Genomic DNA, 16226 nt, shown 5'->3' with positions numbered 1-16226 from the left:
CATAGTATTGAAATTTGAAAATTTTGAAAAATGAATGAAAAATTATGAATTTTGGATACGTTTTCGTAAAAACGTTGTACATAAAATTATGAATTTTGGATACGTTTTCGTAAACCGTTGTACATAAAATTAAGAAGGTTCCGGAGCATTGAACAAATGATTACGTAAATACAGCTTTTACAAATTTTTGAAAACGGAAATTTCAATATAATTAGAAAATTCATTAAAAATTCATGTGTATTCAGAAAAATTAACGAATTCATTTCACATGACAAAAAAAAAACATCCCCTGCAAATTTGTTATACAATGTTTTGTTTGAACAATTTATTGATATCTTTTAGATATTATTATTATTATTTCAATTCAATTTTCTTATCGTTTTTACTGTGGTCCATTTTTTGTCGATTTTTATCTTATCACAAAGTATTAAATATTGTCGACGAGACTCACTTTTGGTTGAGATGTATAGCCAGTACATTTTTAAACTCTGGTGTTTTTGGGCTTATTTTGTTCACCATCAAGATTACATCAAAGAGTATGATCACATGAAGAAAATTTTAACAATCACATTTACGCATTATAACTCTACTATTATTTAAGATTTTTTGAATCTGTCTCGGGTAATTTGTTAGGATCTCGTCAGCAAGCGAAATGCCATTGAAAAAATTAGAATCAGACCGAAAACAATAATATTCAATTATTTTGGTGGTTCTAATTCCGAAACTTTTTATCAATCGTTTGAAATACATTTGTGAAGTACAAGGGAACTTTTCCTTGATAATAAGGTACGTACGCATACTTCCTCCAATGTTTTCTTAAACGTATGGGCATACACACTAAATCTCCAATTCTGGTAATCAATACAACTGAAACTACGAAAATAAAAATATGTATATTATCATACGAAAATACAATTACTTTTATACATCAAATATTAATGGTTTTACTATATTGACAATATTTATACTATGAATGCACAAGTTTGGCTAGTCACAAGAGTAAAAGAAAAAATCAATCATATTCACAATTTCGTATTTTACTAAAACATGGCACACACAAATTACCTTAAATATAAACGAATCAACATAAAATACTATTGGGCAACGATAATGTGTGATCATTTTTTAAAAAACTAAACGTCAGTTATACGCATCGCAAAATGGACATCATCCGACGAGATATTTAACAGGACTCTTTGATGTATATCTGCTCTCGAATGTTCACATATTAACAACCTAGAAGCACCGAGTCTCGTGCAAATTGTAATAGCTTCAGTCACTGTAGGCACCTTTAGACCTGTTATAAAAAATGAGCATTTAATATACAATCAACTTTGTAGAACAATGCACTAATAATTGATTTCCACAATACAATGGATGTAAATAAAGTATTACTCTTATATTCAATGAAATAAGCTACCTTCTAGAGAACAGAGTGATATCAGCTGATTATAAATGTTCTTAAAAATGACTTCTTCGACACCCGTACGTCCAACTTCTGCACAAACAGACTGTAGGAACATTTGCTCCATTTCTGAGCAATGCCTTATAGCTTGAACTTTTGGACTGGCAATCATTTCCGTTAGGGCTTCATTAACGTCTTGAATTGACACAATATCCGATCCATTTACTTCTGCTAATTCAGTTGCGCGCCGACAAATATCCAACGCCCTTCTTGCATCACCAGATACAGCAGCTACTTTCCTGCGCAGAAACAAGATTACACTTAGCTGATGATAAATTCATCAATTCAAGCTACTCTCAATGTATGTAGAGAATGTTTAGAACTGATTGCCGGTTTTAAGGGGGCTGCAACAGTAATTATAACTTACCGAGCGACTAATTGTATGGCTTCACTTTTGAACGCATTTGAATCATTTAATCTAGTAACAACTATTTCCTGTAGCTGTTTGTGAGTATAGGGTTGAAATGTCAATCGGGTAAGACCCAATCGAGATGTGACACGTCCCATTAAAACTCTTTCAGGCAAATCCATGGTATTGGCAATTGTAATTACTACAAGCTGAGCAGTCGATTTAGCAGGCCAATCTAACAAGTTGTAGACTACGTCTTGCCGTTTGTTGCACAAAATATCAAGCTAGATTCGGATAAACAGTGTAAAGTGTTTGAATCTAATCTGTTGATTGATTAATTATGTAATATTACCTCTTTCAAGAAACTAAAACCATTCATTTTTAAGCGTTCTCTATACCTCATCGATGAGTAGTAAAGTCATGAGCCTCCTTGGCGCAGCCCTTGTGAATCTCTTGTCAAGAAGCTCATGAGCTTGTTCCCATGTAGCTTTCTTTCCTGTCAATTGCTTCAAAATCTCGACGTAAGCTTGCCTTGGCTCAGTTAACTTCATACCGTTAATTGCAATGAATTCGAAACGATCAAGTTTATTTTTGGACACTGATTTTTTCAAACATCGTATTACTTCATTTACGGTCGCTGTTTTGCCTGCGCCAGGTACACCACTTATGTAGAGGCAACTGTAATGAGAAAAGAGTTTCAGAAACGTCGCTATTAGAATTGAATTTTTTTCAAAAAACTATGAAAATATTCATGAAGTCACAGTTATTCAGAGCAAGATTCCTACCAGGATTGTTCTGCTCTTTTAAAAGAACGTTATGGTTTTCCAAAAATATTACAGTTATACAGTGAAACAAAAAAATTTGTTCAAGCATTTTACCGCAATGGAAAATGATGTGAATATCATGTATAACGCATTAAACAATTAAAAGTACAAAAACGTTGAACGTATTTAAAAGTGTTCTACTTAGCACATTTTTTATCACATTTTCTTATTTTTACTTGCATGTTTTAAAAAGTGTCTATGAAAACCTGTCATATGTACGAGGATATCCTATTACCGAGATTACTTAATTTAGTAATTCTACATTATTCAATTAAATGAATAATAGAAAAAATTGCAATAAAAGGACATACCCTCCACTATTGTCCGTCAGTTTTCCTTCTAGAAATGTATAAATGTTATTGAACTCTTCTTCCCTGCATGGCAGAGACTTGGGAATAGCACTGACGTGTAAACGGGCTCTGGCTTCCTGCAGAGGCGTCGAGGGCTGGGAAATGCATATGTTGCGTTGTTGCATAGATGGCGTTAGTAAACCAGTTTTTACAGATTTCGAAGGTGTTTGAAGTTTTGGTGCAGTGACGCTTCGCCTTGGCCTGTTTGGTTCAATTTCTTTATAGTCTAATTTCCCGTTTCTTCGATTGGGAGTCGATACATCATCTTGAGTACTCAGAGTTCTTCTAGATCTCCTGGGTGTTCGCGTCAATGCAAGATCTTCATTTTTGATTGTGGCAATACTAGTCTTGTCATTGTTTTCTTTTGATACCAGCTTCAATGCTTTCTGTTTATCGGTTAAAATTCCATGATCATTAGCAACATTTCTACTTTTATTGTTGTCTTCGATGATAAGATATTTTGAGCATGTAGTCTTTCTTAGTGTTCCGTTGGGATAATTTTCTTCATTAGATTCAACAACTTCACTATCACTCCATTCCATTTTGTCCATTGTACGGTTCATCTCTTCATTTAAATTTGTATCATCATTATTTGTCTCTTCGTTATAATTAATATTTTTACAAATACGTTTGCTGGGAGATTTTGTTTTTTTTGTTGACGGACTATCTTTGACATAATGATCCGAATATTTTAAACTCTTCGTTCTACGTCTAGGAGTCACTCTAGCAAAATCTGGATCGTCGTTATTTTCGCTCGAATGACTACTTTTATGACTGCGTTTCGTGGGAGTTTCATTTGATCTTGTAGACACACGAATGACTTTATTGTCATCTGTAGATCTTGGGTATGCTGTTTTGTTGCTAGGAGAATTTTTGACAAGAATATTATCATCATCATCTTCATCGCAGTGAACAGTTTTATGACCTTTGCTGATGGTTCCAGCTGTTTTGCGTGGCGGATAATCAACAGTCCAGCCATCCGAATATTTAGAATTTAATTTTCTAATATTTTTGATCTCGACACGCTCTAATTTTATTTCTACTCTAGTCAGTTTTTCAGTTAGATTAGAGATTGGTGAATATTCGTTTATCTCAGGATGATTATCAAAGTGAACACTTGGTGTGTTTGGTCTTCTAGAACTAACTTTTAATATACTTTTTGGAGTACATGGAATATTTCGTATTCTCGTTTTATTGTTAACGCTGCCATCTGAATCAGAATCTATTCTATAGTTACTCCGTTCAGATGATCTACAGAGCTTTATTCGTAACGAAGCATCTTCGCGTTTTTCAGCCATTTTTTTCAAGAGTAAGTCTTTGCGTGCGTCACAACCATTTCCATTCTCCAAACACTGTGACAAATTGCGTCGTGCACTTTTAGGAGTCTCTAATTGAGTATTCTCATTCATTTTGTCCAATAATTCAACATTTTTTATCGGTGTATGCAATAGTTCAAAGCCAGTGTCACCTGATTTTGATCTTGCTACAATTTTTGAGTCGGTTCTTTTAATTTTGTCAATTATTGGTTCATTATCGGAATCATCGGACAACAGTAAGTTCGATATATCTAAGTCGTTTAAGTTTTTTGTCTCCTTTCTCTGAATATCGATTGGTGTCTTTATTATGAAATTATGTCCACTTAACTGACAAAGCTTGTAAGTTGCTGGAGGGCCTGTTGAATAGAATTAAAAAAATGAGAATTGTATATAGCAAATAATACTAGATTATAATAAAGTTTAAACAATTTAAATAAACCTTACCGACTGACACAATTTCGGGTGAGCTGCTTCGACTTCTTGGTTCTAAGCTTTCTCCGCTGTTACTATCACTAGAAGCTCGACGTTTTCGCAGTGTACAATTTAACTCGCTTTTAATTGGAGTACTTTCTATTACTTCGTTGTTAATATCATTTTTGGAAGGAGTTCGATGTTTATCTGGCCTAGATCTCAAGGTGGTGATGCAAGTGTTAGTCAACGGTACTTCACTTCTCCTACTACTTCTGAGAGGATTTTTTCTTGGAGTTGATTTTGGAGAATTATTAATATTCGAATTTTGATACATACTGGAAGCATCTCTTGTAGGTGACAGAGTGCTAGAAGCTTTAGAATTATTGTTAGTAGAAAATTGTTGTAATGCAGATCTGCTTTGCAAACTACTTTTTGACCCAGCAGATTTAGACTTCGATGTAATAAGTTGTTTTTCTTTTCTGCTTTCAACTTCCTGTGATATTTTTTTCGTGCTTGATAAATCACTTGGCTCATCAGTAATAATTGTATTTGGCATATATTTCACTCTATTTTTGTCTGCTTCATCATTTTTAGGGTAGGATTTACTCTGAGTAGGATCCAACGATATCTCATCAACATTCAATACTGGTTCAATATGAAATTGAGAATTTCTTGTACATAGTCTGTAACGACAGACAAATACTATTCCATAGCTTCTATTCTCATCATGTACTTCTTTAGGTATTGCATCTTGATATGCATAGATTACCTGTAACATTTGTTATTCAAGTTACAGTTATTAATATTGATTCTGTGCTTAAAAGATACTGAGAAAACCATACATGTGAGTTTAATAAAATTATAAACCGTTTTCTAACTTACGTGACACTTTCGATATATCGTTTCAATGCTGACATTGTTGGTAAATTTTCTATGGTCTTCAACGACTTCATAAATCTCATCTATGTAATCCTTATCGACACTCGCAGGTAGTTTCATCGGCTTCGAGTACCACTGCACATTTGCTCTATGCTTATCATTTTTTCTTGTTGCTGGATAACAATCAACATATACAAAATGTTTAATTCTGATCAATACCGATTTTTCAGCTATCGATTATTCCAAAGACTCACAATGTTCAAATAAATGTTCTATTCTTGCTACATCACATCCTTCCACAGTATCAGGTTCATCACTGTCAGCATTTACCAAAACGAAATCGCCGACCCGTGCTCTTGTGCCGTTAAATTCAAACCCCCTGTGATAAGTTATACATATGTGTTTACTAACGCAAAATCAGTCACTCAATGAATAATTGCTCAGTTTATCAAATTAGTATTCTATGATTGACAGGTTTAGAAAGTTTGCAGGGAATAATTGAGTTCAAGAAAACTTTTACACTACTTACTCGTAAGTTTTGTACGTAACCGTAAATGGATTTTTTTTTCTACATTTCTTAACGACACCTAACCATGTCGGCTTAGCCTGAACTAGATTATTTTTAGACCGCGTCATTGTTACGAAATTAGTTGATATGAAAGTTGAAATACCACTCGAAGAAACAATTTCGTTAACTTATTAAGAAAATCTCTTTCCACCATCGCTGCCATTCACACAATGTCACAATTCTCGCGGGAAACAACAATCGGTAGAGCCAGTTGAGGCAATGAGCAAAGAAGATGAGGTAGAGTGGATCTCTCATAGCAACACATAAGACGTCTGCACTTATGCAATTCAGGGTTCCCAATATAAATAATTACATAAATGAAGGTGAGCTTCAGTAAAATATAACATAAAGTACATTAATGCAGATGCGCTGGCTGAGGATTAATAAAGACTGCTAAACCTTATGGAAGTTGATACGCGGGTAGAGTCATAGTACTGAAGCCGAAGGGTTAGCGGAAAATTACAGTATTCTGCTATGCCGACTCAATTTAGCATCGGGATCCCATGCTACTGGTTCTGTCCCATGTAGGGTCGAACCACCGGAATCCTCAGTAACGGAACGGAATGGTCGGAAAAGTCACTAAAATCCACGTTACCGTAATTTCATTCTGTCGTATTTTTACGAAATGGTGGTTCTCTAAAAGCATATACTACTGGGGTAGCCTGCGTGTACAGATAGTACGGCAGAAGAGTGAGATAGAGCACTTATCCCATGTACAGCTTGTCTTTCTCGCTCTACAACCTGGTTGGCCGATACGTTTCCTCTCAGCCAATCAAATGCAGAGTGAGAGAGACGGAGTAACCCTAATATATATCTGTTTCTCTCGTCACTTCATATACATTTTGCGCGATGTGATGGCTCTGACTGAGGATGCATAAAAACTGTTAGCCCTGAACGCTTACAACGATTGGCTATCTTTTTCTATCCTTTCATTGGCTGTTGGGACTAGTTATCTGCAAGTCTTATTTTCCTTGGTTTACGTTCACTTTGGTCAATCTAGTCATAAGTAGTTGCGCAGTCTTTTCCCGAGACGAACGTAGGTTAAGTCGAACAGCAATGATGTTTTGTATGCTGTACGTGAATCGATGTTAAAAAAAAAGTGTTCCTCGGATACCAGTGCAGCCGGTCTCTATTTAATTCACATGAAAATCCGTATGTACATACGATACTGATCTATATAATTTGAGGCTGAAAAATTATAAATAAAAGAAAAATACAATCTGCGTCTGGAGTTAAGATCGTTGACTTTCAATTGACGATATATGGAACATATTTATCTAGGATAAAAAACAGAAACATGCTTGGTAATTATCGTATTTTCATGTAGTTTTGCGTCACTGAGACGTGAAAAAATATTAAACGATTTTACACCTTATATATTCGTGCTGAATACCTTAATATACCTTATATTTACAACTTTCAAAGCATGACGTAATTCGGCGGCAGTTGGACGGTGCGGCAAAATTTTTGGTATGTATTTTTATTTTTCAATAAGTATTTCATTTCATACTTAGCTAACGTCAAACTTTGAATGCCTCAGTTAATCGAATATAAATTTCCTTCGATGAATTCCAATTACGTGCCTTTTGCACAGCTATCACGTTTATCCCGTTTCTTCGATTCTTTGTTTTTTCGGTCTCAACTTTTTCCTCATATACCTACAAAACTAGTGTTCCTAACATGCGAACCCTTCAATTTATGTCTGACAGCTCTTTTGAAGTGATCTCATCTGCGCACTGACATACAAAATGAGTTCCCTCTTGGGAAGTAGGTTTCCTTTTTTTGCCAGTCCTGGGACAAGATCATCTGTGGTAATCCGACGCCTGCAGCAAACATTTGCAGCTGTAAACTCATCGAATGAAAATACCCAGGTAAAATGAATGGTCTGCCTCTTACCTTTACCTAAGCATGTTCTTATGTTTATCAAACTACATTTCAGCTCTTCACTTTAAAATAGCATGCTGTTGTTAAGTTAATATTTTGATTTATCATCATACATTATTTAAATAACCAATGCATTTTAGAATTAATCTAATACATATCAGTCCTCTAGAAATACAGTATTGTTATCTACATGTTAACTTATCTTGGAAAAAAACACACAGCAATATAAATTTAGTTATTTGCATGTCTACGTTATTCAAGTAGCTTGTTAATATTCTGCAATTGTTTGAATAACATCATTCTACAAAGATGCAGTGTGTTTATAATATTTGAATAAATTCGTGAAAGGTTCAATAAATGTCTGATAATATTAAAGTAGCCATTGACAATGCAACATAAAATAGTTTTAACGTAAATAAAGATATACTTATTTGTATAATATTGTTCAAAATTTTCACGCAGGTGTTCGAAAGTTTTTTTCGCTAATACTGTATCAGCAAATTTATGTAAAGATATTTCTACAGTATTTGGAAAATATTTGATATATATTGCAAATAAAAAATATATCCAGTACCTTGAAAGATTCTAATAATATATAAATATTTTTAAACTCGTATGTTCTTTGCAAGTGATTTATACATCTGTTGAAAATCGGATGAATAAAAATACTGGTAGTTGGTATTTTGTCCATTGTATTCCCATTCTTTCTTCATGCTCAATTAGTTGCAAGCATATAACATCTCAGCAATGAATTTCATTGTCATGTGATTCTGCTTAAACCAACGCCAGCCACGTGATTGTTATACTATATGCGTTTTACCACGGTATAAATAAGTGCATTATTGGCACCCAGCAATGTTTTTCTCTTCTGGCCCAGAGAATTTGGCTCTGGGTTGACCATGTGACTGTTTTTTTTTTTTGTATCAGCATGAGTAGTCTTTTGATAAAAAAACAAAGAGATCATTGTGACAACCAATAGTCGTAAATGTATTACAGGATATTTTGTACATAGATGTATAATATCATACAAACAATACATCAACCTGATAGTTGAATTCGATTTATGTTCGAATACAAGACCGATTAAAAGAACATACTGATTCTAAATTATCCAACCTAGCTTCGGTACCATCTTTCACGGGCGAATTTCTAATCTTGTTGAGTTTTTAGACAAATCGAATTTGAAAGTTAACGATTCTAAAATGAACTTTCCTACCCTTTTGAGTGAAAAATTGGATAATTTAATTATGCGCAGAAGGGAAGCATGTCTTCAGGGTAAATTTTTGTTGCAGATAGGAAGTGATGTAGTTCCTGTGTTTAAACACGCATCACGATTCGCAGATAAAACAGCCCTGCGTGATGCACATGGTGATTATACTTATCGAGGCCTGTACCTTAGTTCAAGACAGTTCGCTAATCAGATAACGCAGGCTGTGTCTGCATCTCGACAAGAAAGAGTAGCTTTTCTGATGCCAAATGATGCAAACTATGTCATCACACAATGGGCATGTTGGATGAGTGGCCAAATTGGTAAGTTCTCACAAGTTACAGGATAATATACCTGACGTTTCTATTCATCAACCTCGATCGAAGAGTTGCGTTTTTGAAAGAATAGGACAATGCAATTAGCCTTAATTCCATAACTTTTTAGTTTGAAATAAAATGGCTAATTAGGTTTCACTTTCACTTTGAAAATTTCTTATCCGAACTTAGTATTGGGGGTGATTTAAGTTTGTGATCGAACTTGATCGATCGTAAATTCAGGCACATACAAAATAGAATATATTGTTAATAATGAAGAATAGAATACTCCAATCATAAAGTATCACTAAGGTTGAAGTTTGCATCACTAATGCAACGATGTAGTTTTAGTAAAAATCGTTATTTTCCAACTTTAGACCATCTGAAAATTAGTGGATTGTAATATATCGCAAAACCCAATAATTTTTTGCAAATTTTACTCCTTTACAAACGAGAGTAATTCTTTAAAAAAATATTGCGTTAGGTTAACGTTACTAACTTTCACCTTGTAAATTTTATTCCTCTTATCTGTAAAGTCTCAACGAGTCCGACAGTTTGCCATAAGAATTAATGTAAAATCCCGAAAGATTGAAAGACAATTGCTTCCAAACTTTACAGAAGTGTTTGAAATAAAAGTGAGAACAATTTGTTTAATTTTCATTGACCGAGCACAATTTCGATCTACATGCCTGTCCATCCTTAAATGATACGTTAGTCTCCGTAAAAAGGCAGTCCACTGTAGCGTGATTTTAGGTACTTTTGAATGTCTTAGAAAATTTCAAATTTTGCAATTTTCACAACAATTTCTAACTCGTGTAAATTGTTCAATATTCTTTGGAAATATTTGAATTTTGATTCCATAACGCACAGAAGATACAAAAACTAACGTTAAAGTCCTTCATAGACCTTGTATACTTGATACTGTAACTTGAGTGGGATTGATCTTGTGGTTTGAGTTTCAATATCAATCCGACATTCTATTTTAATGGTAGAATTAATAAGTATTGTTTACGATTGTGGTTTTAGGTGAGTTTCGGGTTAATGTGTAACAACTTTTTCTAGCTGTTCCACTTAGTTCTGCTCACCCAGCGTCTATTCTTGAATACTATATCACCGACTCGGATGCTAAGGTGCTTGTCACAACTCCACAGTTTTTGCCTCTTGTTGAGCCTATAGCGAAAAGTTCAAATCGACAGTTAATTGTTCTTGATGATACTTTGCGAATGTTGGCTTTGAAATTTGATGGTAAAAAGGCCAATAATAGGGGACATTTCGAATACGAAATAGGAGATTTACCTGAAGCTGGTATGGATGGCGATTTCTACAATAATAGCAATGCCTTGTTTGTCTACACCTCTGGCACTACTGGCAAACCGAAAGGTAAAATTTATTTAATTAAATACTTGGAGTTGGTTGCAGTCAAGAAGTCTTTTTTCGCTAGCAAAAAATTTAGGCATTTCATGACAAATTTTAAGTATACATGTTTAATTTTCAATAAATTATTACCCAGATTTTAATGTTTTATTCATTATATATTATAAATATAATGACGAGTAAGTGTATTGTGATTTAAATTCAATACTAGATACTTCTTTAAAAATTTAGATGTGAAATGTGCTTTCAATTACATTAGATGTAATATAATTTGAATATGCAAAAATATTGAATCAGATTGTATTCAATTCGTGTTTTTATTATTATAAATTTTTAGTAGATTTGTTCAATTGCACTGTATGATGGCTTATGTTATTCAGAAGAGTACTATTCATAAATTCAGTGAAATATTTTTTCTTTATCAGATAGTATCTTCAAATATTTAATTTTACGACATTGCATCGATATTCATTATGATCCACACATTGCAATATTGACTTGATTGATGAGTGATGCTTGGGTCGAAAATAGTTTATTGAATAAAATGAGCCATTGTAGATTGAAATCTAACGGATTCACTAGATTCTCAACACGTTTGAAGCAGTTTAAAACAAAACATCCATATCTGCTTTTATTTAAAATGTCAGTATTTTCCAGTTTTTCATTTTTAAAAAGATCTTCATGTTTTACGAATACGATAGTCTGAACTTTGATGAATACTCAATGTACTTATGACCGTTTCTTAATAAAATTAAGAAAAAGATTCGATTTTTGACCAGCCAACCTCCTTGAATCCAGATGTGAATCTATATCAATACAGGGCTAGCAGCGATGTTGTTACATGTATGAACTACTTAAAAGCTAACTCTAGACATATAGCAAAACATTGACTACTAATAATTACTTGTAACATTAATTGGCAAAGGTGTGGTTCTAAGCCATAAGAATATACAGTCACAAGTGTCTTCACTGGTCGATGCATGGAAATGGACAGAAAAGGATATAATTTTACACACACTGCCTCTTTATCATATACATGGGATAGTAAATGTTCTTCTGTGTCCACTACACGTTGGAGCGCGATGTGTTATGCTACCTAAGTTTGATGCATCTAGTGTTTGGACTCAACTGCTGGCAGTCAACGTACAAAATACAGAAAGAGTCAACGTCTTTATGGCAGTGCCTACAATCTACGCAAAGCTCATACAGGAATACGAGCAACGGTTTAACAAAAATGACAAGATGAAGGAATACATTCACACAGTATGCAGCACCAAAATTAGGTCAGCTCACTAATTACATGTAACACCAAAAATTGTTCACTTTTTCTCAACAAGATAGCTGACATAGAGTACCTAAATAAAATAGCATAATATTTCAGTATTTGTCACAATATTATTTTCGGAAATACATTATGTAACAATCAAACACGGTTTATCATGAGATTATGAGATCATGAGATACAATGATTCGTTTAATTCATGTCGAAAAACTAGAGGACACTAACACCCGTATTCATAGTCCTTCCTTGAGGAACAAGGATTCCTTGTTCATGAAACGTGAAACCTTGTCGCATAAATTATGAGTTTTCAACGATTTTTAACATAAAGAATCTTGCATTTTCGGGTAGTTTATAGAAAAAAATCGGGAGGAAGCAAAATGCCATACTTATGCGGTGGGACTTTCAGCCCGCCATACTAATCGAAACAAGTTTTTTTTTCTTAACTATTATTTACAGGCTCATATTTGTTACAACTAATTGTTTCCAAGTAAAAATTCACGAAAATCGCTACACCATGCCGTTTTGACGGGTCTAAATAGTCGCCTCACTACCGCAAAGGAGTAGATTTTTTGAAAGTTGCGAAATGATTTTTTATCACGAAAACAATTAGTTGAAACAAATGTGAGCTTGTAAAAAATAGTTGAGAAAAAAAGAACTTACCTATTTTGATTAGTATGGCGAGCTGTAAGCTGCACTGCGTGAGTTGGGAATTTTGCATCCGGCCGATTTTTTTCCATGAACTACCCGAAAATTCAAGATTCTTTGTGTAAAAATCGTTAAAAACTCATAATTTATGCGACAAGGTCGATACTTCATCATGCAATTACGCCCTGAGGACCAGTGCTATGACTATCATTTCCCTTGCATTAATTATGTAATTCAACGCCTGAAACGGTGCCATACTTGTAAAAAATGAGTCGGGACTTTCTGTCATCATCTCCCGATCTATTACGGGATCACATGGTAACGCAACTGTTCATCTTTTACTGAGAGTTTGAATTACTATATAAACACCAGAATAATATATGTCTTCAAATTTAAAATACTCATTACTAAAATTTGTAATTGTTCTAAACAATCTGTACAAATTCGCAATCTACGGGGCGTCTATAACTCCCAAGGAAAATCTTGAAACAGGGAATTTGAATTTGGATAATTCAATGAATTGTGGTGAAATTTGGCTGATTCTTCGGAATTCAGAATGTTCTCTCTTTCTCCTGTAATCCATCACTAGTATTGTACTAATAATATGATACTTATTTCTGCCCAGTACAAACTCTCAAGTTACACTACACATCTCACACTTTCCAACAGTTTTTAGTAGGGGAAGAATTATGTTTCCGTTCTAGTAAATCTCATATCCTCAGGAAATTTTATATTCTTCAGTTGCAAGACAACCTAATTTTACTTTTGTTTAAAAAATGATTTCTATACGTATATTCTACACTTATACTCATCAATTTGATCAAATCAACACTTCATGCAGAAGTCAAAGTTCTTAATCGCCGGATAAATACATTATTGATAAATGTTAAACATTTGTAGATTAATGGTCAGTGGATCAGCACCACTTCCTCGTCCTATATTTGAAAGATGGGAGGAGATCACAGGTCACCGCTTATTGGAAAGATATGGAATGAGCGAAATTGGTATGGCACTCTCGAATCCAGTGGATGGCCCACGTATACCAGGTGAAAGATTTTTTAATGGAGCATAAATTAATAACATACTGATCGTGGTATCTCAGAATGTATTACAAAATGTCAGTTGATGACCATGATTTTTTAACGAAAGTCTGTCTGGAATAATGTTTGGCTGTATTTTTTATTGCAGCGAGTGATTGATTTAGCATGAGGGGTTAATCAGCCAAGGATCGAACGTACACTTGATTTTGTAACTTCATGAATTCAAGCTTTCAGTTAAGACGATATATACGAATATACATCTGGAAAACAGCGTGTATTTTGGAAATTTATATCTGGACTATCAAATATTTAATGCAAATGAGGTTTGTTTTATTTTGAAGTATTTAGATCGAGCTTCTTTGCCCTATTTTCTTTATTGAAATGAATCAATTAGAAACTTTATTCGTGACAATAAGGTTAATTGTTTCATTTGGTGACATGTTTTGATGCGCTGACGATATCTTAAAAACGACTCAACGGATTTACTTCAAATTTGAAAACAGTATACTTGGATAGTTTATCCTCTTTCCTACAATTCTACTTGTTTTTTTGATCTTCATATTTGGTGTTAGACAAGTAAAATCTTCGTAAATTTCGAACGAAACATCGAATTTGAATTCCAAATGGTGGCCATGATGTTTAAAAACGAAAAAACTTGAGGATTGTCGTAAAGAGGATAAACTACCCAAGAAACTGTTTCCAAATTTAAAGTAAATTAGTTGAGCTACCTTTAAGAAACCATTGGCACTGCAAAACATGTCTTTGAGTAAAAAAGTTAACATGATTGTCATTTTGTATTTTACATTATTATAATCAATGTTTACTATTAAAAAATTTGTACAAAAAAATAAAATTAAGTGAAGTTCGGTTTATATACTTTTGTATAAAATAAACCTCAATCGACTTGAATAATTGGTATAAGTTCACTGACTTTTTCATTCATACACTTAAACATACACTATTAAATTAAAATAATATCAAGTAACTTCATTTTTATTCAAGTGACATTCTCTTAAGGTGTACGGTTGACTTTTATTATGGTCAACCCCATCACTTAGCATTATCAACATTACCCGTTTAGCTTAATGAAAAAGTGCAATTGCTAAGGGACCATTTCACGTGAGAACAATTGGTTTTCAGATATTTTTTTAAATTTACCTGTCGATAGCTTTACGGTAACTAGATTTTTTTGTAACATTATAAATAATATAACATCTGATACCTGACCATTTCTTCTCATGAGAAAATGCCCTGAGTGTAAAAAAAAAGAATATATTTTTATCCTTGCTTCTTGGTGACAGGTCTGAGATTTCATGTTATAATTTTGCTAACAACAGTGAACCATATTTTTATTGATATCATTTTAATAATAATCATATGACTACTCAGGGACTGTTGGTACTCCACTCCCTGGCATCGAAGTTCGAATTACAAAATCAGACGCAGCTGGGCCAGAAACAGAAGTATTACTACAAGGTTCTTCGAAAGGATTGGACAAGATTAATAGTTCACATAAAAAAATAGATGGACATCTTGAAGTCAGAGGTAGTGGTATTTTTCGCCAATATTGGAAAAAGCCTGAAGCTACAAAAGAGGCGTTTACGAGCGACGGATGGTTCAAAACTGGTAAATATCACACGGTAGTTTCGAAGGAAAATTTGATTCAGTAGAATTATTTGTTCAAAGGAGAAAAGTTTCTGCGTAAACACTACTGATGTTGACATTTGAGAAAAACAGAAACAAATAACGCGATTGACTTTATGAACTAGCAAATAATCTAAACTCCCTCAACTTCGGGCTAATTTCAGGGGATATTGCACAATATGAAAACGGAGTGTACAAAATCCTTGGACGAAGTTCAGTGGATATTATTAAAACTGGGGGTTACAAGGTCAGTGCGCTGAATGTCGAAACTGAGATTCTTAGTCACCCAGATATTCAGGACTGTGCTGTGATTGGGTTGCCGGATGACACATGGGGCCAAAAAGTAAGTAGGTGACTGAACATCAATTGAGTTGTATGTCAGATTCAAAATTTCCTGCATTTCTGTGCTGAAATTATTATTGATATTCCAATTTTTTACGTTATAGGTAGCTGCTATTATCGTATTACATCCAGGGAAGGAATTAATTTTGTCTGAACTTCGGGAGTTCACCAAGAAATTGTTACCTGAGTATGCTGTTCCCACAGTTCTGAAAGTAGTTGACGCAATACCGAAAAATGCTATGGGAAAAGTGAACAAGGTTGACCTTTTGAAAACTGTATTCCCTGGAAATAAAATATAAAATTTAACGTATCTCTGCACTGATTACAGTAAT

General features: G+C 33.9%; 2 protein-coding genes across 4 annotated transcripts; one reads left to right on the top strand and one right to left on the bottom strand.

Moving 5' to 3' along the window:
• Nucleotides 1-874: 874 nt before the first annotated feature.
• On the bottom strand, nt 875-6389 carry Orc1 (origin recognition complex subunit 1). Its single transcript, XM_046615727.2, has 9 exons — nt 6124-6389; nt 5849-5973; nt 5598-5767; nt 4749-5484; nt 2950-4660; nt 2213-2492; nt 1833-2098; nt 1421-1704; nt 875-1297 (listed from the first exon to the last, which is right to left on the bottom strand). The coding sequence occupies exons 1-9, from the start codon at nt 6228-6230 to the stop codon at nt 1134-1136; spliced, it is 3843 nt and encodes a 1280-aa protein (XP_046471683.2). The 5' UTR covers nt 6231-6389; the 3' UTR covers nt 875-1133.
• Nucleotides 6390-7160: 771 nt separating this feature from the next.
• Nucleotides 7161-16204, top strand: LOC124213928 (Acyl-CoA synthetase family member 3). Of its 3 annotated transcripts, none has more exons than XM_046615728.1 (10): nt 7161-7466; nt 7588-7632; nt 7872-8033; nt 9339-9576; nt 10630-10947; nt 11867-12224; nt 13769-13914; nt 15298-15534; nt 15717-15895; nt 15999-16204. In XM_046615728.1, the coding sequence occupies exons 3-10, from the start codon at nt 7911-7913 to the stop codon at nt 16191-16193; spliced, it is 1794 nt and encodes a 597-aa protein (XP_046471684.1). In that variant the 5' UTR covers nt 7161-7466; nt 7588-7632; nt 7872-7910; the 3' UTR covers nt 16194-16204. The 3 variants fall into 3 exon arrangements, with proteins under 3 accessions (XP_046471684.1, XP_046471686.1, XP_046471685.1); XM_046615729.2 differs by having other exon boundaries at nt 7164-7314; XM_046615730.2 differs by lacking the exon at nt 7588-7632 and having other exon boundaries at nt 7163-7314.
• Nucleotides 16205-16226: the final 22 nt, after the last annotated feature.

Source organism: Neodiprion pinetum, chromosome 3, assembly GCF_021155775.2.
Source record: "Neodiprion pinetum isolate iyNeoPine1 chromosome 3, iyNeoPine1.2, whole genome shotgun sequence".
NCBI lineage: Eukaryota > Metazoa > Arthropoda > Insecta > Hymenoptera > Diprionidae > Neodiprion > Neodiprion pinetum.
The sequence above is the reverse complement of the archived record's forward strand: the minus strand, read 5'-3'. Positions and strand labels throughout refer to the sequence as shown.

Coding starts and splice junctions, on each gene's coding strand:
- Orc1 (XM_046615727.2), bottom strand. CDS start 6,230: ATGACGCGGTCTAAAAATAATCTAGTTCAGGCTAAGCCGACATGGTTA. Junction 5,768..5,848: donor AGAACATTTATTTGAACATT/GTGAGTCTTTGG, acceptor ATTGTTATCCAG/CAACAAGAAAAAATGATAAG. Junction 2,493..2,949: donor CTGACGGACAATAGTGGAGG/GTATGTCCTTTT, acceptor TTCTCATTACAG/TTGCCTCTACATAAGTGGTG.
- LOC124213928 (XM_046615728.1), top strand. CDS start 7,911: ATGAGTTCCCTCTTGGGAAGTAGGTTTCCTTTTTTTGCCAGTCCTGGG. Junction 8,034..9,338: donor CATCGAATGAAAATACCCAG/GTAAAATGAATG, acceptor TTTTTGTTGCAG/ATAGGAAGTGATGTAGTTCC. Junction 12,225..13,768: donor GTATGCAGCACCAAAATTAG/GTCAGCTCACTA, acceptor AAACATTTGTAG/ATTAATGGTCAGTGGATCAG.